Source organism: Narcine bancroftii, chromosome 1 (assembly GCF_036971445.1).
Source record: "Narcine bancroftii isolate sNarBan1 chromosome 1, sNarBan1.hap1, whole genome shotgun sequence".
Classification (NCBI taxonomy): domain Eukaryota; kingdom Metazoa; phylum Chordata; class Chondrichthyes; order Torpediniformes; family Narcinidae; genus Narcine; species Narcine bancroftii.
In genome coordinates this window covers 56,685,184-56,711,162 of record NC_091469.1, presented here as the reverse complement: position 1 = coordinate 56,711,162, position 25,979 = coordinate 56,685,184, and the positions used below count along the sequence as shown (strand labels likewise).

Here is a 25,979-nt window from a genome sequence, read left to right as displayed (position 1 = left end):
CGGAAAATGGTAGGGCACTGAGAAGTGCAGTAGAAAAGGAAGATCTGGAAATACAGATATATAATTCCCTGAAAGTGGTGTCACAGGTGGATAGGTTTGAAAAGAGAGCTTTTGGCATATTAACCATCATAAATCTTGAGTATAGGAGTTGGGATGTTATGGTAAAGTTGTATAAGACATTGGTGAGGCCAAATTTGGAGTAATGTGTACAGTTTTGGTCACCTAACTATAGGAAAGATATCAATAAGATAGAAAGAATGCAGAGATTTACTAGGATGTTGCCTGGACATCAGAAACTGAGTTACAGGGAAAGGTTAAACAGGTTAGGATTTTATTCCCTGGAGCATAGAAGAATGAGGAGAGATTTGATAGAGGTATTTAAAATTATGAGGGAGATAGACAGAATAAATGTTGGTAGGCTTTTTCCACTGAGAGTAGGTGAGATACAAACCAGAAGATATGGGTTAAGAGTGAAAGGGAAAAGGTTTAGGAGAATGTGAGGGAGGACTACTTCACACAGAGAGTGGTGGGAGTGTGTAACAAGCTGCCAGCTGAGGTGGTAAACGAGGGCTCAATTTTAACATTTAAATAGGTACATGAATGGGAGAGGTATGGAGCATTATGGACTAGGTGAAGGTTAGTGGGACTAGGCAAAAAAAAAAGGTTTGGCATTGTCTAGAAGGGCCCTGTTTCTGTGCTGTAGTGTTCTATATTTCTAAATACTTCCGCATTCCTCCTCCATTTCTCACTCATCTGCCCTGGACCTTCTGCCCCCAAATGCAACAAAAACAGGATTCCACTTGTCCTCACTTATCACTCTATGAGCACCGCATCTAACACATTATACTCCTTAATTTCAGCCACCTACATCATGACCCCACCACCAGACACCTTCTCCTCTCCGCCTTCTGTAGGAACTGCTCCCTCTGTGACTCCCTCGTCCACTCCTCCCTTCCTATCAATCGCCCCTTTGTCACTTTCCCCTGCAACCACAGGAAGCACCATACTGTGCCCACATCTCTTTTGTCACCACCATTTGGGGCCCTAAACAGTCCTTCCAAGTGAAGGAACACTTCACTCTGTAGCCGCGGGAGTCATCTACTGCATCTGATGTTCCTGTTGTGGCCTTCTCTACATCAGAGAGGCTGGATGCAGACTGGGAGATGGCTTTATTGAACACCTTTGCTCTATCTACATCAGTGACAGTGATCTCCCAGTGGGCAACCATTTCATCTCTGCACCTCACTCCCACGCTAATATGTCTGTCCATGGCTTCACATACTGTTAAACCAAGACCACCTATAACTAAGAGGAGCAACACCTAATTTTCCATCTTAGCACTCTCTGGCCGGATGGCATTAACATCGACTTCTTCTGTTCTTCCTCTTATCCATCCCTTTGTCTTCTTTCCTCCAACTCTCCACCCCCTTTTTTCTCCATTCACACAGCTACCCCCCCTTCCCTTGTTTGCTGGGATGCCCTCCCTCCCTCCCTTATCCACCTATTACGTTCTGCCTATGGGACTGTACTCCTCCCCCACCATTTTGTTCGGGCACCTGCCCACATTTTGTCCATATCTTGATGAAGGGCTTAATCCCGAAACATAAAGCATCTTTATCTTTACTATATAAAGTACATTTTTTGACTTGCTGAGTTTCTCCAGCATGGTGTCTGCAGACAAAGGTATTTTATGTCCTAAGGGGACGCCCTTCAATCCTGAAGTTGTATCCTCTTGCCCTAGGCTCTCCCTCTATGGGAAACAACTTTCTACATCTACTCTGTCCATACTTTCCAACATTCAAAGTGCTTCAATGAGATCCCCCTCCTTCTCCTAAATTCCAATGAGTACAGGCCAAGAGTTATCAATCTCTCCTGATATGATCATCCTTGTGAACATCCTCTGAACACTCTCCAAAGGCAGCATATCCTTTCTTAAATGAGGAGCCCAAAACTGCTAACAATATTCCATGAGGTCTCACCAGTGCCTTATAAAGCCTCAACATCACATCCCTGTTCTTGTATTCTATTCTTCTTGAAATGAATGCAAGCTTTGCATTCCAACTCAACATGGAAGTTTATCTGGGGTAAAACACAAAAGTCTGCTGCCACCATGGTTGAAGTAAAAACACAATGCTGGAGAAACTCAGCAGGTCAGACAGTGCACTTTATACAGCAAAGATACATAACCAAGTTTTAGGCTGGAGCCCTTCATCAAGGTGTAAACAAAATGTAGGCCTTCAGGCTATCTTGCACGAGGACTCCCAGTCCTTTTGCATCTGGGAATTTTCAATTTTCTCCCCATTTAGAAAATAGTCTGCCCGTTTATTTTTTTTCTACCAAAGTGCATGACTATACACTTTCTGACATTGTTGTAAATTTCCTCATAAATTTAAGATGATAGTCTCTGTTGTAAATAGTAATTTGAATGAATGTAAACTACCTTCCACTGAGAAGCAGTGATAATACATTGATTATCATTTTCTGTTTTAACTATCTGTTAACACTTGAATAAATTAAGGATAAATTAATTTAACCATAATTTGAGTAGCACCTATGTTTTCTTTATTACATATTAAAGGTATTCCTGGTTCAATAAATTTATTTCAAAAAATGTTTTAAAGACTAAGAGCTGGATCATGGTGTCCCCTTCTGTCCAATACCAAGGCTGCAGCTAAGCTGCTGGTTAGCCACTCCCTTCCATTCAAAGGATCTGCAAACATCCTTTTTAGACACATCTGTTCCTGTTCTTACTGGACTTCCTTTAGGCTTCCATGTACATACAGTCAGATACAGATGGCTTTGATGTTAAGTTGAGTGTTTTGCTCAAGAGACAGTGGTGAGAGAAGACACAGCAACGAATCAAGGCAACAGTATCAGGCTCTGCATGCACACTTAACCTTCCAGGAGATGGGGAATAATGCTGTGCTGATGTGGTGTGTCCATACCGTACTGAAATCAAAACCATGACAGAAATGGTAAACCTCATCCAGACTGGCCATGGTGCCTACCTAATCACATTTACCACCAGTAACTTAGTATCTCTCAACACCGTGCCCAAACAACTTTGAAACATTGTAACTGTATCTGCCTCCACCACCAACTCTGGCAGCTTATTCCAGATTTTACAGGTGAAAATCACATCCCTCAAATCTCCTTTATATTCCTCTCCTCTCATTTAAACCTGTGCCCTCTAGGTCTAGATGGTCTTACCTTGGAAAAAAAAAGATTCTATCTTTGTTTCTCAAAAATTAGGTAAATAATAGGAGGAAAAGATATATAACCGACTTTTGGGGCCTGAGCCCTTCTTCAAGGTAGGGGTAAAAGGCAGGCAGGCCAAGACCAACAAAGGGTGTCAATTGGCTTTGGATGGCAGATAGGAGAAAGGAAAAGAAAGAATTAACTGGGGAGAGGAGGTTGATTTTGGCTCTGTGGAAGCAGAGCTGGGGGAAAGGAGACCAAGGGAAAGATTGTGGGGGGGGGGGGGGGAGGAGGCTTACAGAAACCAGAGGTTAATGATAATGCCATCTGGTTAGAAGGTGCCAGATGGAATATGAGGTGTTGTTCTTCCAATTTGTGGATGGTCTCAGGCTGGCAGTGCTTGAGATCATGTACAGACATGTCAGCAAGGGAATAGCCATTGGGATATCCCCACTATTGCGGCAGAGCCGAGGTGTTCAATGAAGTGATCTTCCAGACTGTATCCAGTCTCTCCGTTGCAGTAGGTGACCTCTACAGATTCACAAGTGAAGTATTGCTTCACTTGAATGGACTGTTTGGGGCCCCAAGTGGTGTTGAGGGAGGTGATGTGGATGCAAGATCAGCACCTCCTGGAGTAACAAGACAGGTACCAAGGGGGTGGTTGGTGGGAAAGGAGGAGTGGATGAGGGAGCCACCAAGGGTGAGGAGGGAGGAGCAAGGAAGATGTGATGGGATCATGTAGTAGGTGGTGGAAATGGTGGAGGATGATATGTTGGAAGTGGAGGCTGGTGAGGCTATAGGTGAGGGCAAGCTGGATCCTGTCTTTGATGTCCATGGGGGTGGAGGGGCCCACGACAGATGTGCAGGTAATGGAGGATATATGGGTGAGGTCAAAATTGATGGTGGTAGAGGGGAAGCCACATTGTTTGAAGAAGAGACACATCTGATGATCTGACATGGAAGACCTTGTCCTGGGAGCAGATGTGACGGAAATAGAGGAACTGAGAGAAAGAAATGGAATTCTTAAGGGGGACAGGGGGTAAAGAGGTGTAGTGGAGGTTTCTGTGGGAGTTGATGGATTTGTAGATGTCATTCGAGTTTTTTTTACTCAAGAATGAGATAGAGAATGAAAAGGGGGACAGTGTTTATAGAGACTAGACCTCTATGGAAAATTACAACACAAAAATAGGCCCTTCGGCCCTTCTAGTCTGTCCCAAACTATTATTCTGCCTAGTCTCATTGACCTTCACTAATTCCATAGCCCTCCATACCTCTCCCATCCATGTACCTGTCCAAATTTTTCTTAAATGTGAAAATTGAGACCACATTCACCACTTCAGCTGGCAGCCTGTTCCACACTCCCACTACACTGTGTGAAGAAGTTCTCCATAATATTCCACCCAAGTCTTTTCCCCTTTCACCCTTGACCCATGTCCTCCTGTTTGTATTTCACCTAACCTCAGTGCAAAAAGCCTATTTCCATTTACTCTATCTATACCCCTTATCTTTTTGTACATCTCTATCTAATCTCATCTCATTCTTCTTCACTCTCGGGAATAAAATGCTAACCTGTTTAACCTTTTCCTGTAACTTTGTTCCTGAAGTCTGGGCAACATCTTAGTAAATCTTTTCAGCACTCTTTCTATCTTATTAATATTTTTCCTTTAGTTAGATGACCAAAACTGCACATAATACTCCAAATTTGGCCTCAGCAATGTCTTGCACAACTTTACCATAATATCCCAACTCCTTTACTCAATACTTTGATTTATGAAGGGCAATATGCCAAAAGCTCACTTTGTAATCCTATCCACCTGTGATGCCACTTTCAGGGAATTATCTGTATTCCCAGATCCCTCTATCCTACCACACTCCTCAGTGCCCTACCATTTACCGTGTATGTCTTACTTTGCTTTTTCCTTTCAAAATGCAACACCTCACACTTTTCTGCATTAAATACCATCTGCCATTTTCCAACCCCTTTTTCCAGATCTCTCTGCAAACTTTGAGCACCTTCCTTGCTGTCCACAATGCCTCCAATCTTTGTGTCATCTGCAAACTTGCTGATCCAATTTACCACATTATCATACAGATCACTGACAAGATCCATAGCCTTTCTTTCATCAACTTTCCTGGTAAGCTCCCTGAAAAACTCTATAAGATTGGTTACACGCACAAAGCCAAGTTGACTATCCGTAATCAGTTCTTTGCTATCCAAATACTTGCATATTCAATCTCTTGGGACAGCTTCCAATAATTTCTTTACTACTGCTGTCAGGTTCACTAGTCTATAATTTCCAGGGTTACTGTTGGAGCCGCCTTTAAACAGTGGAACAACACGAGTTACCCTCCAATCACTGATACTTATGACAGGGCCCCTGGAATTTCTACACTAGCCTCTCTCAAGGTCCAAGGGAATATCTTGTCAGGGTTGGCAGATTTATCCACCCTTTTTTGCTTTATGACAGCAAGCACCTCCTCCTCTTTAATATGTATAGGTTCGATGACCTGTTTGTTTTCCTTACTTCCCTAGACTCTGCACCAGTTTCCTGAGTAAATAACGAAGCAAAAAAAATAATTTAAGATCTCTCCCATCTCCATACATAGCACACCACTCTGATCTTCAAGGGGACCATTTTGTCCTGAGTAAAACACTTTTTGTGCTTATTCCTTGAAGAAGGGCTCAGGTCAAAAATGTTGGCAATGTTTCTTTCTTTCCTATGGATGCTGAAAGATCGGCTGAGTTCCTCCAGCATTTTGGTGTGCTTTGAACAATTTTGTCCCTTACTATTCTTTTGTTCTTAATATACATGTAGAAAAAAATTAGGATTTTCCTTCACATTGTCTGTAAATGTAACCTCCTGTCTTCTTTTAGCTTGCCTGATTTCCTTCTTAAAGTTTTTTTCTTGTTTAAAAAAAATACTCAAGTACCATCATTTGCTCCTTGATGATTGAATTGCTGGTCCATTTGGATTATTTCCACACCCTTGAAATTTAGTGCCTGTCATCTCAATAGAGGAGTAGCATTCTTCTGGTTTCACACATACTCCCATGAGAGGCTGGAAAGATCCTCCATTCTTCTTTCCATCTCCTGAATTACGTCAAGCAAGCCTGGCAATGCAACAGCCTGGCAATGTTCAAACACCTGCTTCTGATGTGGACATGTGAGAGAGGGGAGCGGAGACAGTGCACCTCCACAGGGTCCAAATGTCAGCAATGTGGAACATGGTCCTTTTCCCGGTTCAGACCAAGGGAATAACTTCAGACCCAATGTATTTCAAACCATACACAATTTATTTGCAAAATTGCATTGCTCAGTTGATATACAGAGCCTCACTCATAAACCTTGGATATGCATCACCAAGTGAGCCCCAAACAAGGTCCAAGGTTCCTTCCTTATAATTTGTAAACATGCACATCTGCATACCTCTGCCAGGCACCCTTTTTTAAAATATTTTTTTATGTAATACTTCACCATGAACCACGCCGGTAATATATAGACATTCTGTGTAATATATACACAGTGATATTTTCATTTCTCCCCCTTCCCCCTCCCTCCCCACCTCCCGATAACTTAAAGCAAAAAAAATCAAACATGACAGAAGGAAAAGAAAAGAAAAAGCGATTATGTCATCCAATATTTTATACTTCACTATTTTCTTAATTGTAACTTGTCACGTCAAGAGAAGGAGGTCTGAGATTGGCAGTTTTTAATAAACTATGTATGGTTCCCAAATTTGTTCAAATAAAGCTTATTTGTATCTTAGGTTGTCGTAATTTTTTTCTAATGGAATACACTTATTCATTTCTACGTACCATCATTGCATCTTTAAGGTTGTTTCTGTTTTCCAAGTTATCATTATGCACGTTTCCTGTTGCTGCTAATGCCATCATAATAAATTGTTTTTGAACTCTGTCTAATTTTAGACCTAATCCTTTATCTTTTATGATGTTTCACAGGAATACTTTTGGGATTTTTGGTTGTCTTATTTTTTGTAATTCTATTGAATATTAAGTTTAAATCCTCCTAAAATGTTTTTCACTTTTGTACATGTCCAAATTGCATGCATTATTGTACCAATTTCTTGGAAGCATTTGTCCGATAGTGTTGGATTCCATTCTTTTAACTTTTGAGGTGTAACATATAATCTACGGAGCCAAATGTTTACTGTATTAATCATGGTACCTGCACATAGTTCCTTCCATGTTTCATTCTTTATTCGTATATTTAAATCCTTTCCCCAACCTTGTTGGAGGGTATATATTACAGTAAAACCTCGTTAGAACACGGTAGTTGGGGTCCAAGATTTCATACAGCCGAGTCGTGGAACAGATGCAGGGGCGGCCGGCGTGGGATGTTGGGTCATGGGCGGCCTGCGCGGGACTTTAGGGTGGCCGGCGCGGGACGTCGGGGCGGCCGCCCGCCCCTGCCCTGACATCCCGCGGCGGCCTGCCCCAAAGCCCCGCACTAGGGGGCAGGGGCAGCGGGGAGGGGGATGGCCAGGGGTGGGGAGTGGGGTCACCAGCTGATTATCATCAGCCTGCCCCTTAGCAGTTTGGGGTCCACAGACGCCCGAGCTATAAGCAATTCTGTGGATTAACGAATCGCATTCTAATGAGGTTTGACTGTACTTCATCATCTTCCTTGTTTTGTAATTTGCTATAATGTTTGTGATATTTCGTTTTACTATATCACAGTGTCTGTGATTAAATATTCAAAGCAACTACTCTCAGGTCATCTTAGACTAGCCCCAGCTTTTCTTTTAAATATGTTCTCAACTGATAAATATAGAATATCACATTGTACAATATTTTCATATTATCTTTTAACTATTCAAATGTCAATAAATTATTTCCCAAAAAGCAATCTTTTATTCTTTTAATTCCTTTTCTTGCCCATTCCTTAAAGAATAGATTGTCTATTGGAGAAGGAATTAATGGATTTTGCATTAATAACATTTTTGATATGATAGTTTATCATCTTTCGTTCCAGATGTATTCTCTTCCATATTTTCAGTATATGATGTAATATTGGTAGATTGTTATGTTACATCAGTTTCTTATCCCATTTATGGAGTAAGTGTTCAAGGACCTTTTCCGCTAATTTATGCAACTCTATCTTGAGCCAAGCTGGTTTTTCTGCTGCCTGTTAAAAGTCTGACAAAAATCTTAATTGTGCTGCCCTGTAATAGTTTTTGATATTTGGTAGCTGCAAACCCCCTTGTTTACATGTCCATGCAAGTTTTTCCAAAGCTACTCTTGCTTTTTTTGCCTTTCCATAGAAACTTTCATATTAATTTATTCAATTAAAAAAAAAATTCTGTTAAGGGAATCAGTAGAGTTTGTTATAAGTATTGTACTCGTGGAAATGCATTCATTTTGATGCAGTTAGAGTTAACCATATAACCATTTACAGAGCGGAAACAGGCCATGTTGGCCTTTCGAGTCCGCACCTATTCACTGATTTTGTGCGCCCTCTTCAGGCATTGGTCCCGGTAGATCTTCATTCAATGCTGGTGGAATCAGATAATAGCAAAACTATAAGCAAACAAATTGGCTGTCTGTGTACCAAAAATAGTAAAACTTGACGAAACTGGATTTATTAAGAAAAGACAAACAATGGACAATATCTCTAAGTTCATTAACTTAATCCATGCAGTATAAGGAAAGAAGACTCCAACAGTGGCGGTTGCTTTTGACGCAGAGAAAGCCGTTGACAGGGTAGAATGGAATTATTTATTTAAAGTACTACAGCGGTTCAACCTACCAGAGAAATATATGAATTGGATTAAAGCATTATATAAGGGACCATTGGTGAAGGTGACAGTAAATGGATATATAATCGAACCAAGGTCAACTTGGCAGGGATCTCCACTATCTCCCTCACTGTTTGCTTTAGCTCTAGAACCCTTGGCAGAACTGATAAGAACAGAAAATAAAAGCGATAAAAATAAAAATAGTATAAGTTCTTCCCATTTCTCTAAGTCCTCTTGTATTTTCCTTATTTAAGGTTGGTAATTTATACAAATGATTTAAATTATTGTCTATTCTGATACCTAAGTAACATATGGCCTGTGATTGCCATTTGAAAGGAGATTCCCTTTACATTCCTTAATAGTTTTTGTTCATTGGCATCACCCCACTTTTATCAATATTAACCTTGTATCCTGATATCGCCCCGTATTCTTTCAATTTTGTATATAACCTTTTTATTGATTTATCTTGGTCCGTTAAGAATACTATAATATCGACCACAAATAAGCTAATTTTAAATTCTTCCTCTTTTATTTTTATACCCTTTATTGTAGGGTCTTTTCATATCAGCTCCGCCAATGGTTCTGTAACCAAAGCAAACAGGGAAGGTGATAATGGGCATTCCTGTCTTGTTGACCTACTCAATTTAAAGTGGTCTGAAACGTATCCATTTGTTAACACTTTTGCCACAGGACCATTATACAGCACTCTGATCCAATTAATAATTTTTTTCCAGTAATTTTAATTTCTGTATTACTTTAAAAAGATAACTCCATTCAACCCTATCAAAGGCTTTCTTTGCATCAAGAGCTATTGCCACAGTTGGTGTTTTGTTTGTTTGTGCTGTAATGGAGTATAAATATTGGGGGAAATTTTGTAAAATTAGAGTAGGTTACATACACACGCACATTTTAAAACAGACCTTATTTGAAAGACTGAAGAATTCATATTCAGTAACATTGCAGGATCTTTGGAGACTTTTATGCACATTTCACAAGTAGGTGCTAATTGAAATGACGTCATAAAATGAATAAACCATTGTTTGGAATTGGAGAAAGACTGGTGTTTGGATAACTACAAGGCTTCTGACCTTTCTCCAAAGTGCTCACAGAAGGGTCACTCCTGGGTTTTGTTTACCTAAGACAACAGATTGACCAAGAGAAGGCAACTCCTGTTGTTTGCTGAAGAAGGTGGGGGCTTTTGCAAGTGAGAGAATCACATGGGCTTTCTGACAGTTGGCAGTTGGAAAGAAAGAGAGAGAGAGAGAGAGAGAGAGAGAGAGAGAGAGAGAAGACAAGTTCAACAGGCTCTCTCAGCTAGTGTGTGTGACACTGAAAGCAGCTGAACAGTGCAAGCCAGGAAGCTGGTTTGAAACAGAAAGCTCCAGAGCAGTGGGTGGCTGGAAGTGCTATCTGTCTGATGTTCTTCTTGGAAGAAAAGGAATAGAAAGGAACTCTGTGGTGGCCTGAAAGAGTTTTCCTTTTGGAGAACCCTGATGGGGCAAGTTTCATCAGCGAGACCTTGAGGTGATTAATGGTGGTACCTTGGTTGTGGAAATCTTGGAACAACAAATCTCTCTCTGCAAACCCTACAAGAACCTTCCTGAGCAGTAAACCTTCCTGTCGAGCACCAAAGCCTGGTGAACTTTATACATGTTAAATTCTGTGCACAGTATAGAATTTCCTGCATCCAGAGAACTTGGAAGAAGGAGAAGTGAGATCGAACTGTGAACCAAAGAACTTTTCTTACATTTACACACATATTACATATACATGCGCTTAGAATTAGAAGGGGGTTAATTTGGGTTAGTTAAGAATAGAGATAAGTTAAAGTTTGATTCTAGTTTCATGTTTAAAGTTGATTAAAAACAATGTTTGTTTAAGTAAATACTTGTCTTGGTGAATGTCTCTTGCTGCTGGGTTTTGGGGTCCTTTGGGCTCGTAACAGTGCCACATAAATCAAATTAATACATTTACATACATTATCTATTTATTCTTCTATTTTTAACAAATCCTGTCTGATCTAACTTCACTCATTTTGGCAGACAATCCATTAATCTGTTCGTTAATAGTTTTTCAATTAGTTTGTAGTCTGTATTTAGTAAAAATATTGGTCTATATGAAGCCTGTGACAGCAGGTCCTTTCCTGTTTTAGGAATTACTGAGATTATTGCCATTTTGCATGAGTCAGGCAGATTCTAAACCTCTTCCACTTGTTTCACTATCTCTAAGAGGGCAGAATTATTAGATTATTGAATAACATAAAATTCCGTGGGAAATCCATCTTTTCCTGGTGCTTTATTGTTTGGCAATGTCATTAGTGTATCGTGTATTTCTGTAGTTGTCAGGGATTTTAGTGATTTATTTTGTTCTTCCAGTTATAATTGGAGTAATTCAATATTTGATAAGAATTCATCAATTTCATCGCTCTTCCCTAGTATTTCAGTTTGATATAATTGCTTATGAAATTTCTTTAAATTGTTATTAATCTCTAGTGGATTATATGAAACCTGTTTATCCACCTTCCTTGTTGCTCTAATAGTCTTTGTTGCTTGTTCTGCTTTTAATTGCCAAGCCAAAATTTTGTAGGTTTTCTCTCCTAATTCATAATATCTTTGTTTAGTTTTCATATTTTTCTCCAATTGGTATGTTTGTAATGTGTCATATTTTAATTTTTTTCTCTGTCAATTCTCTAATTTTCACCATATCCTCCCTTTTCAATAAATCTTTCTCTATAGTTACTATCTCTTTTTCCAACTGCTCTATTTCCTGACAGTATTCTTTTATAATTTTGGTCGTATAACTAATTATTTGTCCCCTAATAAAGGCATTTATTGCGTCCCATAAAATAACTTTGTCTGTGACAGAATTTACATTTGTCTCAAAGTATATTTTAATTTGTTGCTCTATCGATTCCTGAAAGTCTTGCCTTTTTAACAAAATGCAATTCAGCCTCCATCTGTATGTTTTCGGCAGAATATCCTCGAGCAATTGACAACAATAAGGCTGAATGGTCTGATAAAAGTCTTGCCTTATATACAGTCTTTCGAACTCTCCCTTGAATTTGTGCCGACAATGAGAACATATCGATCCTAGAAAAGGTTTTAGGTCTGTTTGAGTAATATGAATAACCTCTTTCTTTTGGATGTTGCTCTCTCCATATATCAATTATTTTCATATCTTGCATTGAACTTAATGTAAATTTGGATGCTTTATTTTTTGTAGTGGTCCTCCCAGTTTTATCTATTGATGCGTCAAGGTTAAAATTAAAGTCTCCCCTTAGTAAGATATGTCCTTGTGTACCTGCTATCTTTAAAAAAAAATATCCTGCATGAATACTTGGTCATGTTCATTAGGTGCAAAAATGTTTAACAAGTTCCAAGATTCTGAATAAATCTGGCATATCATCATTATGTATCTGCCCGCCGGGTTTGTTATTACTTTCTCTATTTTTTATTAACTAGGAAAGCTACTTCCCTGGCTTTTGAATTGTACAATGATGCTACTACAAGTGTACAATGATGCTACTACATGACCTACTCAGTGTCTCTTCAGTTTGAGATGTTAGGACTCTGTTAAGTGTGTTTCCTGTATGAATGCTATGTCTATTTTTTCCGTTTTAAGTAGTGTCAATAATTTTTTCCCTCTTGATTTGATTGTGAATTCCATTAATATTAATTGTCATATATTTCAATGTATTCATCCTATCAATCCATTTTCACCTCTATGCCATCTCTTCAACCCCTCCATCTCTCTTCCTCTAAAATCTCACTTTTGAATGTTCTTATTCTTTACTATATGCACCAACACAATTAGTAAGAAAATAAAAACTATAAAAAAGACTAAATAGTAGAAAAGAAAGCAACATTAAATCCCCCCTTAATGAGTTGCCTTTGCTACTTTGCCAGACAACCACATCTACAATTTCCTTTTCTTCATGGGCTGCGGTATATACCGCAATTGTCAACTGATTTCACAGTAGACTGATCCTCCCCCCTCTCCAGCCCTCCCCCAGAAAAATCACTATATATTATTCTAAAAAAAAATAAGTGTTTTTTTAATACATATGATCCAACTATCAACTCTCAAACTTATGTATATACATTATTTTAACAGTCCTTTTGTTATTTTCCTTACTCTTCTTCTTGTTTACTTGGCAATTGTTCCACAAAGTGACGGGCCTCTCCTGGATCCGAAAACCGTCTATTTTGCTTGCCAGGGACGAATATCTTAAAAACTGCAGGATGACGCAACTCAAAATTGTAACCTTTCCTCCATAGTAAAGTTTTTGATAAGTTGAACTCCTTACACTTCATTAAAAGTTCGAAGCTTATATGTGGGTAGAAGATATTTTTTTCATTGTATTCCAATGGTCCCTTGTCACGTATCGCAGTAGTTTTACCAATATGGAACGCTGTTTCTGCTGTGGTTGCGGCTTTGGCGCCAATACCCTTTCAATTTCTATTTCTTGTTAGAGTTCTTCTACTTCCAAAATCTCTGGGATCCATCTTTTCAAAGATCCTTTTATATCCACCCCTTCTTTCAGGTCCACTATTTTTATATTATTATGTCTACTAAATTTCTCTAAAATGTAAATTTTCTGGCCAATAAGCCATGCGACTTCTTAATCTCTTTATCTCTATCTTCCAGTTTTTCTTTTAATTCATTCACCTCCATTTCCACACCTATCACTCGGTCTTCCACTTCTTCACTTTGGTTTTTCATTTCTGTCATTACATTCTCCATTCTTTGGATTTTTACATGGTCTCTTGCAGTCTTTTTAAAAGCTTTAAACTCAACCATTACTGTATCCATTAAACTCTTTAATTGTCTATAAAAATATTCCCTATCCACCATCTGTATTTGTTTATTTACCTTGTGCGTTTTTCTTGTATTTCTTTATCTTCTTGAGCTTCTCTTTTTTGTTGCTCCATTTCTTTGCTCAGTATTGAACTTGCGTCTATCACCGCCTTCCCCGCAGCTTCTCCCATTATGTTAGCAGCATCCCGCTGCCGGCTTCCACTCTCCTCGGCGTCTTCCTTAGAATGTGAACTGCGCATGCGTGCTGGGATTTCTTATCATGGCTCCATGAGCCAGCATCTGAGACAGCCCCGCGGGATGTTGCCCGAGCAGCTCGCTTACCGGCTTCGCAGCTCGGGCTGTCTTCTTCAGGAGAGCTCCCTGCTCACAAATTCCGGTAAGGCAGCCTTCTTTTTTTGTCAGATGATTTCTTCTCTTCTTCTTTATTTATCGTTGTAGGCTTTTCTTTCTTCAGAGCCAACTTCAGGCTCTTGTACTGTTTATTTTGCAACTTTTTAATGTTTTATTTCACAGCCTTGTTTTTCTGTCTTTTTTTAAAAAACTTTCTCTGCAGAGGGCTGTTTTTTCCTGACCAGCCACTACTCCATCATGTGACTCCTCCTCTGCCAAACACCCTTAATTAGAGGTTCATAGCTACTTCATGATGCAGGCATTTCTTATATCGGCCTTGAGCACCTCAACAGGTAGTGGTAGCGTCAATTCCTCTGCATTGTACATATAACTTACAACCATTACATACATAATAAAGTTTGTTAAGCTGTTAACAGCCGTAACTTGTTCCTTTGCATAATTCCACAGTGGATCCGAACAAGCTTTAAATGACTTGTTAAAGCTTGTTAAAATGAAAATCCTGCAACTGTGGGGTCTTTGTACAAAATTGCTGCGCCTATGCTTAACAGTGGTACAAGGGGTCGCAAACCTCAGGGGAGCAGCAGACCTGCGCAGGTCACCAGAAATGGGGAGACCCCCCTGTCCCCATTAAGAAGAAGAATGAGGAGACGGCCCTACCAGATGATGACCACAGCAGCAGGCCAACGAGGAGCTCAGCGGTTGAAGGACCCACATAGGCTGCAAGTGGTCAGCGACTTGTGGTTGAGGGCCTCATGAAAATGGTGCTGGGGCCAAGAAGGGATCCAGAAGGGCATCAGGCACTGAAGGCTTCCTGATCATGGTTTGAACTGGCTCTGTGTGATTGCAGAGGCTGCAGAATCGCTGGACGCAAATCCACGGACACTCAATATCTCTGAAGGAACTCTCTTTTTCTAGTCTCCCTCTTACTGTTAGGGGCGCTGAGCAATACTAAGGGCAACTCTTTGTCTGCCTTAAAGCAGGTAGAAGGAAATTTTGTGTAATAGTATGTTTTCTGTATTATCATATGTCAGTAAAGGAATCTTGAATCTATTATAATCCTATTAGTATTCTCTGTCACGCACCCTCTCCAAATTCGCACACCTCTTTCTTGGGGCTTGATGTCTATTTTTTCCTTTTGCCATGTGCCTTTTCTAACTTATTCCACTTTCCCTCATGTTGCAATATATGAGGTGATACGAAAAATGTCATGGGCAAACAGGCAATATGCTCTTCTTCCTCCTACTTTTCAGTTTCTTTTAGTTCTTTTCCCAACTCCTGTGCTGGTGGCTGTGGTTATATTGGGGTCAGGTATTAAATAAAAACAAAAATGCAAAAAATACAAAGAGTTCAAAGCAACTTAAATTATATGTGTACTGGCCCATTCCTCCAAAGAAATTAAACGGGAATGGATTGACAAGGGCAAGAATTATTTGATGATTATGCTAGGTAGATTTCTTAAAATCGAGAAGCAGATAAGTTTAGCATGAGAACTTCAAAGATGAGAGCCACCCCAATTGAAGTATGATTACCAAAGCAGCAATAATCAACATCAAGAATTACCAAGAGATCAAAAAGAGAGAGAGAAGATATGTCATTTGGATGAGTATTATAGGCATTTACAGCAAGTTAATGATGGGTTAATCTCAGCAAGCAATTAAGATAAGAAGTCTAACAATTTGGAGAAGGTAACATCAAGAGAGATACTTTTTTGTCTTACAGTGTACAAGGGAAAGCAAACTTTGTTGTTTATATATTTCAGACATTTTTGATCACCAAGTAAATGTTAAAGTCAATGGGAGGAACACTTTCCCATTTAGAAGCCCCCCTATAAATTGCAAAAACATAAGGAAATGGGAGGAGGAGTAGACATTTGGGCCTGTTGAGCTATTTAATAGGATCATGGGTGAACTAACTATGGACTCACTTGCCCCATCTACCTTTTTCCCACAACCCTTAATTACCAGCACCATGTACATTTGCAGCAGAACCTCCCTGCTCTTAAATTCAATCCCTCCAGGAAGGAAGGCCAATGTTCAAATTTCCATCTTGATTACCTGTTGCACCTGCAAAATAACATTTTGTCATTCATGCACCAGCATTCCCAAGTCCCTCTGCACAACTGTATGTTGCAATCATTCACTATTTAAATAAGAACATAAGAAATATGAGCAGGAGTAGGCTATCCAGCCTATTGCGCCTGCTCCGCCATTCAATGAGATCATGGCCGATCTGATGATAGGTTCATTCCACCTTTCTGCCTTTTCCCCATATCCTATAATTCCCCTACTTTGTAAAAATCTATCCAACTTTGTCTTAAATATATTTACTGAGGTTGCCTGCTCTGCTTAAATGGGCAGCAAATTTCACAGATTCACCACTCTCTGATAAAAGTATTTCTGTCCTAAATTTACTACCCTGAATCTTGAGGCTAAGCCCCTTAGTTCTGGTCTCCCCTACCAATATAAACAATTTATCTACCTCTATCTTATCTCTGCCTTTAAGAAATTTTTCCATTTCTACAAGATCCCCTCTCATTCTTCTAAATTCCAGCAAGTACAGTCCCAGATTTTACAGTAGATTCAATCTCTACTCATAGGCCATCTCCTTCATCTATGGAATCAACCTGGTGAATCTCCCCTGCACTGCCTCCAAAGTCAATACATCCTTCCTCAAGTAAGGAGACCAGAACTGCACGCAGTTCTCCACGTGCACATGTGATCTCACCAGTACCCTGTATAGTTGCAGCCTAACTCCCTGGTCTTAACTTCAATCCCTCCAGCAATGATGGCCATTTGGCTTCTTGATAGCCTGCTGCACCTGCAAACCAACCTTTCGCGATTCATGCACAAACACTCCCAATCGCGATTCATGCACAAACATTCCCAAATCCTTCTGCATGCCAGCATGCTGCAATTGCTTGACATTTAAATAATATTCTGATCTTCCATTTTTCCTTCCAAAGTGGATAACCTCATATTTTCCAACATTGTACTCCATCTCCCAGACCTTTGCTCACTCACTTAACTTATCTATATCTCTCTGCAGACTCTCCGTATCCTCTGCACAATTTGCTTTTCCACTCAATTTAGTGCCATCAGCAAACTTGGATACATTACCTTGTATCCCCATTTCCAAATCAATTAGGTACTGGCATGCACCCCGTAATGTTTGTTCAGTCAATGTCTGACTGCATATACGGCCGTGGTCCCATAATTATTCAGTTACCATGAGCAAGTCCGCAGCAATTTATAAAAAGTGACTGCTAGCTATAGGAAATTGTATACTGTATACCCAAACTGATCTGACTGCCCTGCTCTCTCCCCACAGCCTGTTTTGGACCCCACACTGATCCAACTGCCCCACTCTCTCCCCACAGCCCTGTGTCGGTCTCTACACTGATCCTTACTTACAAATAAAAGGTTTACAGATACACTATAGTATCCCATATAGCTTTGCTAAATATATATGGTGTTTGCACAATATCCACATGGCATAACACCAAATTTCACAGAACGTATCGTAGATGTTAAGCAGCACATATCTTTATATCATCAACTGTTGCGGGCCCAATAATGACCCCTGCAGTATCATGTTTGCCACTGATTGCCAACCAGAAAAATTCCCCTGAACCCCAACTCTCTGCTTTCTATTGGTTACCCAATAATCTATACATGCTAATACATCACCCTCAATTTCATGCATCCTTATCTTCTGGATGTCGTTTATGCAGCACTTTATTGAATGTCTTATGGAAATACAGTAAACAACATCCATCTGCTTCCCTCTATCCACCGCCCTCATTATATCCTCAAAGAACTCCAGCAAATTTGTGAAATAGGACCTTCCTTTGCTGAATCCATGCTGCATTAGCCTGATGGATTCATTTTGCTCCAGATGCCTCATTATTTCTTCTTTAATAATAGCATCAAGCATTTTCCCAACTACATATGTTAAACTAACTAGCTTACAGTTCCCTGCCTTTTGCCTACATTGTTTTGGAATAGTTATGTGACATTCGCCATCTTCCAATCCCCTGGGGTCTGCCCAGAGTCCAGAGAGTTTTGATAAGTTATCACCAAAGCCTCAACTATAGCTTCTGCCTTTTTGTTTTCAGTACCCTGCGATGCATTTCATCAGGCAGGACCTGAGGATTTATCTATCTTTAGACCCTCAAGTTTCTGAATTCTACCTCTTTAGTGATAGCTTTTACATCCAAGTTGTCGCCTCCCACCACATCCATTACATTTGTCTTTGGCATGGTAGACATGTCCTCCACCGTGAAGACAAACACAAAATAATTATTAAAAACCTCAGAAGTTTCCTCATTATCCAATATCAATTCCCCCTTCTCATCTACCAAGGGACCATCCTTCACTTTAGCCACCCTTCTGTGTTTTATATAATTATAAAAACTTTTACTGTCTATTTTTATATTTTGTGCTAATCTTTTTCATAGTCTACCTTCCCTCTCTTATTGCTTGTTCCTTAAAGTTTTCCCAATCTTCTAGTTTCCCACTGCTCTTGTCAAATTTGAATGCACAAGCTTTTAGTTTGATGCCTTCTTTCATTTTGTTAGTTATCCAAGGCTGGCTGCCCCCACCCTTACTGTCCTTGCTTTTCATTGGAATATACTTTTCTTGAGTACCATGAAAAATCTCTTTGGAAGGGCTACCCTGCTCCTCAACCATCCCTCCACATAACCTGCAATCCCAGTCTACCCTAGCCAACTCTTTCCTCATCCCTTTGTAGTTTCCCTTGTTTAGGCATAAAACACATGTGTTTTCGACCAAACTATTGTACCCTCCATTTGTATGATAAACTCGATCATACAGTAATAACTATTTCCAAGAGGATCCTTATCTACAAGATTGCTAATTTACCTCTCTCATTCCACAGGACCAGATCCAAGATAATATGTTCCCATGTAGTTTCAGTAACATGCTGTTCAAGAAAGCTATCACATACAGTATGAATTCTATGATGTCCTCCTCAATCAACCTGATTGACCCATCTATGTGCATGTTAAAAGTCGCCCATGATAACTGTTGTTCCATCCTTACATGCCTGATATTTTTTGGTTTATTGCCTGTGCCACTGCAATGTTATTATTGGGTGGCCTATAGGCAACTCCCTCAGTTTTCTCAGTTTCAGAAAACTGAGGTCCTCCTAGAACGCTTCCACCAGCGTTGTCTCCGCTCCATCCTCAACATCCATTGGAGCGCTTACATCCCTAACGTCGAAGTACTCGAGATGGCAGAGGTCGACAGCATCGAGTCCACGCTGCTGAAGATCCAGCTGCGCTGGATGGGTCACGTCTCCAGAATGGAGGACCATCGCCTTCCCAAGATCGTGTTATATGGCGAGCTCTCCACTGGCCACCGTGACAGAGGTGCACCAAAGAAAAGGTACAAGGACTGCCTAAAGAAATCTCTTGGTGCCTGTCACATTGACCACCGCCAGTGGGCTGATATCGCCTCAAACCGTGCATCTTGGCGCCTCGTAGTTTGGCGGGCAGCAACCTCCTTTGAAGAAGACCGCAGAGCCTACCTCACTGACAAAAGGCAAAGGAGGAAAAACCCAACACCCATCCCCAACCAACCAATTTTCCCCTGCAACCGCTGCAATCGTGTCTGCCTGTCCCGCATCGGGCTTGTCAGCCACAAACGAGTCTGCAGCTGACGTGGACTTTTTACCCCCTCCATAAATCTTCGTCCGCGAAGCCAAGCCAAAGAAGAGAAGATAGGCAACTCCCACTAGTGATTTTTTTTTCCCCTTCACTATTCCTAATCTCTAACCAAATGGATTCAACTTTTTGCTCATTAGATCTTGCATCATTTCTCACTATTGCCCTGATCTCGTCCTTAACTAAGATCGTTGACCTACCTCCCTTACCTTTGATATTTACTTCCCATTCCTCTCCACCCTGAAACCACCTTTCTATAAAGGACACGAAATCATACCCCTACCACAAGTACATTGACCTGGTTTCGACTACTACAGGGGTTCAGATAAAGTGCCTCTTTACCTATCGTGCTTTTAAAATCTGATCATCTTTGTACTTGACTTTTATCCCCTCTACTCTTCTTTTTAATTTTGCTTTAACTTTATCCAATGATCTGAGCTACAACTCTTTCCCAACATTTACCAACACATTTACCAACATTGTACTCCATCCGCCAGATCCTTGCCCATTCACAACCTATTTCAATCTCTCTGCAGACTCTCAGTATCCTTTGTGCATCAGGCAAGCTTGGGCATTAATACAAATTACATTTCTTCTGGACAAACCCTTTTCCCCTCCCATGTTCCACATTTACGCTGATTGTGATGAATTTCCCGATCTTTTTGCTACAATGACAACCTTTACTATTCATTACTTGTTCATTTTAAGTTACGGCCATGCCAAATATGGATAATATACAATAGATGGATTACAATCTTGTGCATGATAGTTCTCTCACCGTTTATTTGCAACTAGTAGAACTTTCCCTGAGAATGTCTCGCCTTCTTTGGCAAACAGTGGGGTCTGTAGGAGACATCGCACCTGGTACCAGTGCGTCAAAGGTTCAGCAGGAGAAGTTGACAGCCAGATTGTTTTTCTGAAAAAGATAGGGTTTCACTTTTAAATAAAAGCTACCATTTTGAACACAGATTTTCTGTTTGATACATAAACAGTGGAGAAAACTACAACAGGAAATTTTAAAAAGGATATAAAGGCTTTAGTTGAGGAGCTAGCATGCAAGATTGTAATTTATTTGTAGGATCCCTTTGAATGTTATAATTTCCATATAATGAATGAGGAAAAACAGGGATAAAAGAGATAAATGATAGGTCAAAGATTTATTGCATCAAGTGATCAGAAGTGATGCAGAACACTGGGGAAAGTTCTGGTAGAGGAACTTCCATCTTCTCCATGGATTCTAATTTCTTCAATTCTCTCTTATTTGCATCATGGTTTCTCTCATGGATTTAACTCAGACATGGGGGAAAAAATGGAAATAGGGAGTGAAGATAACATTTTATTTGAGCTTCTTGAAAAATACTTGAATAACTTTCATGCACAAAATTATCTTTGACCTCAGCGACTGTAAACAGTTTCACATACTGTGCACCTGAAGTGTAGACTCTGCCCAATTACAGGTTACTAATGAAAAGGAAGGACAATGGTCCTCAGCTCCACAGTCAAATTGTAAGTAAGCTTTCTACTCTTGATTAAGCTTTACATTAACAAATATAAATGAAGAGCAAAACCGTACCACATCAGTAATGGAAGTGAATACACTGAATTCTTCAGTACATTGTCTCTTTCTAAATGTGCAGTTGTCTTTCCTGTTACTACATATCTGAAATTCCATTCAGATTTTGATACATGCCGCAATATTAAAATTCTTCTTATCAAAATCACATGTTTTATTCTTTATCCTTCTTTGCATCTGCTTCAGGTATTCCGCTTCATCTTCGTCGCAAATGTTTCGACGTCATCCAAATGAGTGGAATTTCCCTTCCTTAGTTCCACAATTTGCCAGCTGATCATAACAAGAGCTTCACTGGAAATGGATTCTCACCCCTTGCCCTATCAGCATCATGGGCAATGAATGATGGCCTTTCAAAACATGCCCTCCCACTTTCCATACTAGAATAAGAAAAAGATGCAGACACAAATTCTGAATAAACAATGGAAAATTCTCACTTTATCACTCCACAAATTCTTTCTAGATATCTTTGCATTATGAAGTAGCATGTTCAATAACCAGTTTTTCATAAGCTCCAGTTGAGCAGCAGATGGAAAGACATTGACTTTGTCCCCAGTCATAAATTCTCCCCCTCAACAAAAATTCAATGCCCCAATTATTTTCTTTTCCAGATTCATCTTGATTGCTCACAATTTCTCCAGCCATTTTGATATTGTAATGATCTTAAAGGCCCGATCTGCACTCAATGCATGTCTTCTTCTACCTCTAGTTACTTAATAGTGTCATTTTTCTGCCTCTCATTACTTAATGGTGTCATCTTTCAATCATGACTATTCCAATTTTTTTCAAGCTATCTGTGAGAACCTCATACCTCATGTTCTATACTGCACCAAGTTCCACTATACATTACAGCCAGGTATTCCCAATCTTGTCCCCAAATGTAGATTAGGAATTTTTATCTTGATGTTCAGATTCCTCATTGTCAGCTCCATCTTGGTGTATAAATCCTTTCCAATTCTCCACCTTCTTGCAAAGGAAATGTATGCTTCTCAGACATTGACCAACTTCCCCTCTCCATTCCACTTGCAGCCACATCCTTGCCTCTAACCCTCTTTCTCTACAATTAATGGCTGTGTTTTTGTTCATTTACTCTCAGAAAATTCCTTCCTTAAGTTTATTTGCCTCCTAACACTTTCAACAAATCAGTTTGTTATGTTTTCTTAAGACACAAGAACTTAACGAGAGTAGGAGTAAACCATATGGCCTGCGGAGCCTCCTCTGCCAGTTAATTGGAGAAAGCACTTCCTCCTCATCTAATCCTAAATCAACTCCCTCAAACACTGAGGCTATGTCCCATAGTTCTAGTCTCACCTACCAGTGAAAGCTACCTTTTTGTTTCTACCTTATGTATTCCTTTCATAATTTTTCATGTTTCTGTAAGATCCCCTCTCATTCATCTAAACTCCAGTGAGTAGAGTCCCAGGCAACTTAATGTCTCTTCATTGGCTAACCCTCTACAAATGTAAGCACCGAGGGAAGAAAATGAGATGATGGAAAAATAAAATATACTTACTGTGAGCCTACAAAAGCCACATCAAACCAAAATGCCAAGCCATGGACCTGCCCAGACTGAAGAATTCGGAAGGCAAAGGGAATCTCCATTCTATGTGAGCAAATTTAAAAATTGTTATGAGTGTCAGGACAGAAACTTATTTATTCTGAATCTAATTACCTTAATAAACCAAGGTGAAAAATTATTTGTTCTCGTAAAAGTAGAGAGTAAACTAGTGATGGGTAGTTTTCTGTCTACATGTTGGATAACTCTGGTATTTGTAAGAATATCAGTTGTACGATGTATGTGATCTATTGGCTATTTACACAAAGGATTAAAACTCTTTCTGGTAAGCATGAACACAGAACAAAAAGACTTAAATAATCTTACTTATATACAGGTAAAGGACAATTACATGCCAGAAGACAAGGCAAAAGGGGCCTTATGTTGCATCTCCTGTTAAATGCTGACAATGGGTGCAAAATATTCTAATACCAAATTGATGATACCTCCTATGAGAAAGGAATCAGATTAATTTCTATCACTGAAACCTGCTCGCTCACTTCCAGGCATCCCATGCACTGTTCACGCGTTATCTCAATGTCAGCAATCATCATTGTTTATTTCAACTGTTTCTGGAGAGCAAGTTCGAACTTCAACTACATCAGTGACTCACCTATGCAAATCATCCTCTTTAGCTTCCAGAAAGTTCACTGTGTATTTGACAGACCGTGCCACCAAAATGACGACATCAAACGTATCCTAAGAAAAAGAAACATCTTAGGTTTGTGAGCTGACATTTTATTCAAATGCTTTGAAACACTTGAGAAGGGCGAATTTACTTCTGATGTTCATGCAGTAATTTGTACTTTTCAGCAATAAGAAGTGAGCTTGAACTTTGAATAAATGGGGAGGGGGGGTGAGGGAGGGAGGGAAGGGATGGGGGGAAAAAGGGGAGAAAATGACACTATATATTCAAGAGAAAAATGTCTGTATGTATTTTGGTCAGTATGGTTCATAGTGCGAAATATTTTAAAAAAAATTAATAAAAGTTGAGGCTTGTGCTGACAGGATGAAGCATTCAACTGCATGACTAGTTCCAGCTACATATCAAAAGTCATTAAAATGAGAAGACAGCACAAATTTCATCTGTAGTATCAGGTGAAACTGGTGGGAGGTATTTTTTGAATCAGGATCCATGGCTAATAACTTTAATCCCCCATACATTTTAGGTTAGTCAATGAATAATTTCAGAGGCGGTTTGGTTAATGTAGCCGTTAGCGCAGCACCATTACAGTACCAGCGACCTGGGTTCGAATCCGCTGCAGTCTATAAGAGTTTGTATATACTTTGGGTTTCCTCCGGGTGCTCCGGTTTCCTTGCACCCTTCTAAAGTATGGGGGAGGGAGGGGGTTGTAGGTTAATTGGGGTATTTGGGTGGCATGGGCTCATGTATGTCTAAAATTTTATGTTTCCCGACAATCTTTAGCCAAATACTCTCCAAAATTTTAGCTTACTTTGCTTAAAAGAAATACCAGTCCTGTTGAGTTTGACTGTAACACTTACTACAATTGGCTGCCTGAAGTACTCATCCATAGCTGCTCTGCAAAGACCAGTTAGATTAATCCCATGGAAACAATGCTGGTACCTGGAGTGAAGGAAGATCAATAATTAAATAAAACATTTAGAAATGATTTACAAATAAATCATAGAATACAAGCATGCTTTCAAAAAATTACTTTGTCACTGTGTGGTAAAAATGGGCTATTACAAAATATTTTCATGATTGAGTTCAGTCAGGTCTTGAGGTCAAACCTCAAATCGAACCATTTGAGTTTAGCAATGGAGCTAACAGGAAACGTTACAGGCACAGTGAAGCTACACAAGATTCTTTATAATATCCATGTCAGTATATTTGCCTGAAATACCAGTTTTCCTGTATCACACACCTAAAATAAAATGCATGACCACCTCCACCAAACAACTGTATGTGGAAAAATAAGTCTTTATATCTGCCCTTCATCCTTCAACACCTACATGCTCAAGTCAGGTTGCTATGGAATTTCTGGAACTGCTATTACTGGTAAACTTTAGATGTAAATCACAAAAGTCTGTAGACACCATGGTTGAAGTAGAAACACAAAATGCTGGAGAAGCTCAGCAGATCAAACAGTGTCGTTAATGTAGCAAAGGTAAAGATACATATCTGACGTTTCAGGCTTGAACCCTTCAAAGTATGAGAAAATTCCAGAAAGCATCCGAACAAAAAGGGTGCAGTGGCGGGGGAGGGTGTAAAGTCAGGAGATGATAGGGAGGGGACAGCAGCAATGAGGGGGAGAGATGGCAGGGTGGATGGAAGAACTAGAACAATGGGAAAGGGAGAGGGGAAAGAAAAGGTGAACAGGTTTAATGGAAAGCAGTAAAGTCAATGTTCATGCTATGTGGCTGAAGGGTGCCCAGAATGAAAATAAGATGTTGTTCCTCCAATCCACGAGTGGTCTGGGTGGGATAATACACAAAGCCATGGACAGACATGTGACCGTGGGAGGATGACTCGGAATTGAAATGGTTGGCTACTGGGAGGTCGCTGTGGTTGCAAATGGAGAGAAGGTGCTCAGTAAAGCAATCTTCCAATCTGTGACCGGTCTCTCAGACATAGAGAATACACTAAGGGAGTACTGGATGCTGTAAATATGTCCTCTGGATGTACAAGTGAAATGTTTCACTCGAAAGGCCTTCTTGCGGCCCAGACCGTGGTGCGGAAGGAGTTGTGGGCACAAGTGTTGCATCTCCTGTCGGCACAAGGGAAGGTGCTGGGGGTGTGATAAGTGAGAAGGGATGAATGCATGAGAGAATCGCAGAGGGAGTGGTCCCTGTAGAAGGCCAAGAGGGAAGGAGAGGGAAAAATATGTCTGGTGGTGGGATTCTGTATTAAGTGCTGTAAATTCCAGTGGATAATATGGTGGATGGACACTGGTGGGGTGGTAGGTGAGGATGAGGGGAATTCTATTTGTTGCATCTGGGGGCAGAGTGGGCCAGGGCAGATAAGCAGGAAATTTGGGTGAGGGTTGAGTTGATAGTGGTGGAGCGGAAGCCACATTTGTGGAAGAA

General features: G+C 40.0%; 1 protein-coding gene and 1 long non-coding RNA gene across 2 annotated transcripts in view; one reads left to right on the top strand and one right to left on the bottom strand.

The window, feature by feature from the left end:
- The window catches only part of LOC138758476 (uncharacterized), a 58,637-nt gene extending 36,828 nt beyond the window's left edge, over positions 1 to 21,809 (top strand). Inside the window, exon 2 of the long non-coding RNA XR_011354294.1 lies at positions 21,566 to 21,809. This is a non-coding gene — a long non-coding RNA (uncharacterized lncRNA). The remainder of the gene's footprint in view (positions 1 to 21,565) is intronic.
- Positions 1 to 25,979, bottom strand: part of carm1l (coactivator-associated arginine methyltransferase 1, like) — a 102,162-nt gene that overhangs the window by 8,160 nt on the left and 68,023 nt on the right. Inside the window, exons 8-11 of the mRNA XM_069927428.1 lie at positions 24,435 to 24,516; positions 23,545 to 23,630; positions 22,890 to 22,979; positions 20,585 to 20,722 (exon numbers count right to left, since the gene is read on the bottom strand). Of these exons, the coding sequence (XP_069783529.1) occupies positions 20,585 to 20,722; positions 22,890 to 22,979; positions 23,545 to 23,630; positions 24,435 to 24,516 (396 nt within the window). The remainder of the gene's footprint in view (positions 1 to 20,584; positions 20,723 to 22,889; positions 22,980 to 23,544; positions 23,631 to 24,434; positions 24,517 to 25,979) is intronic.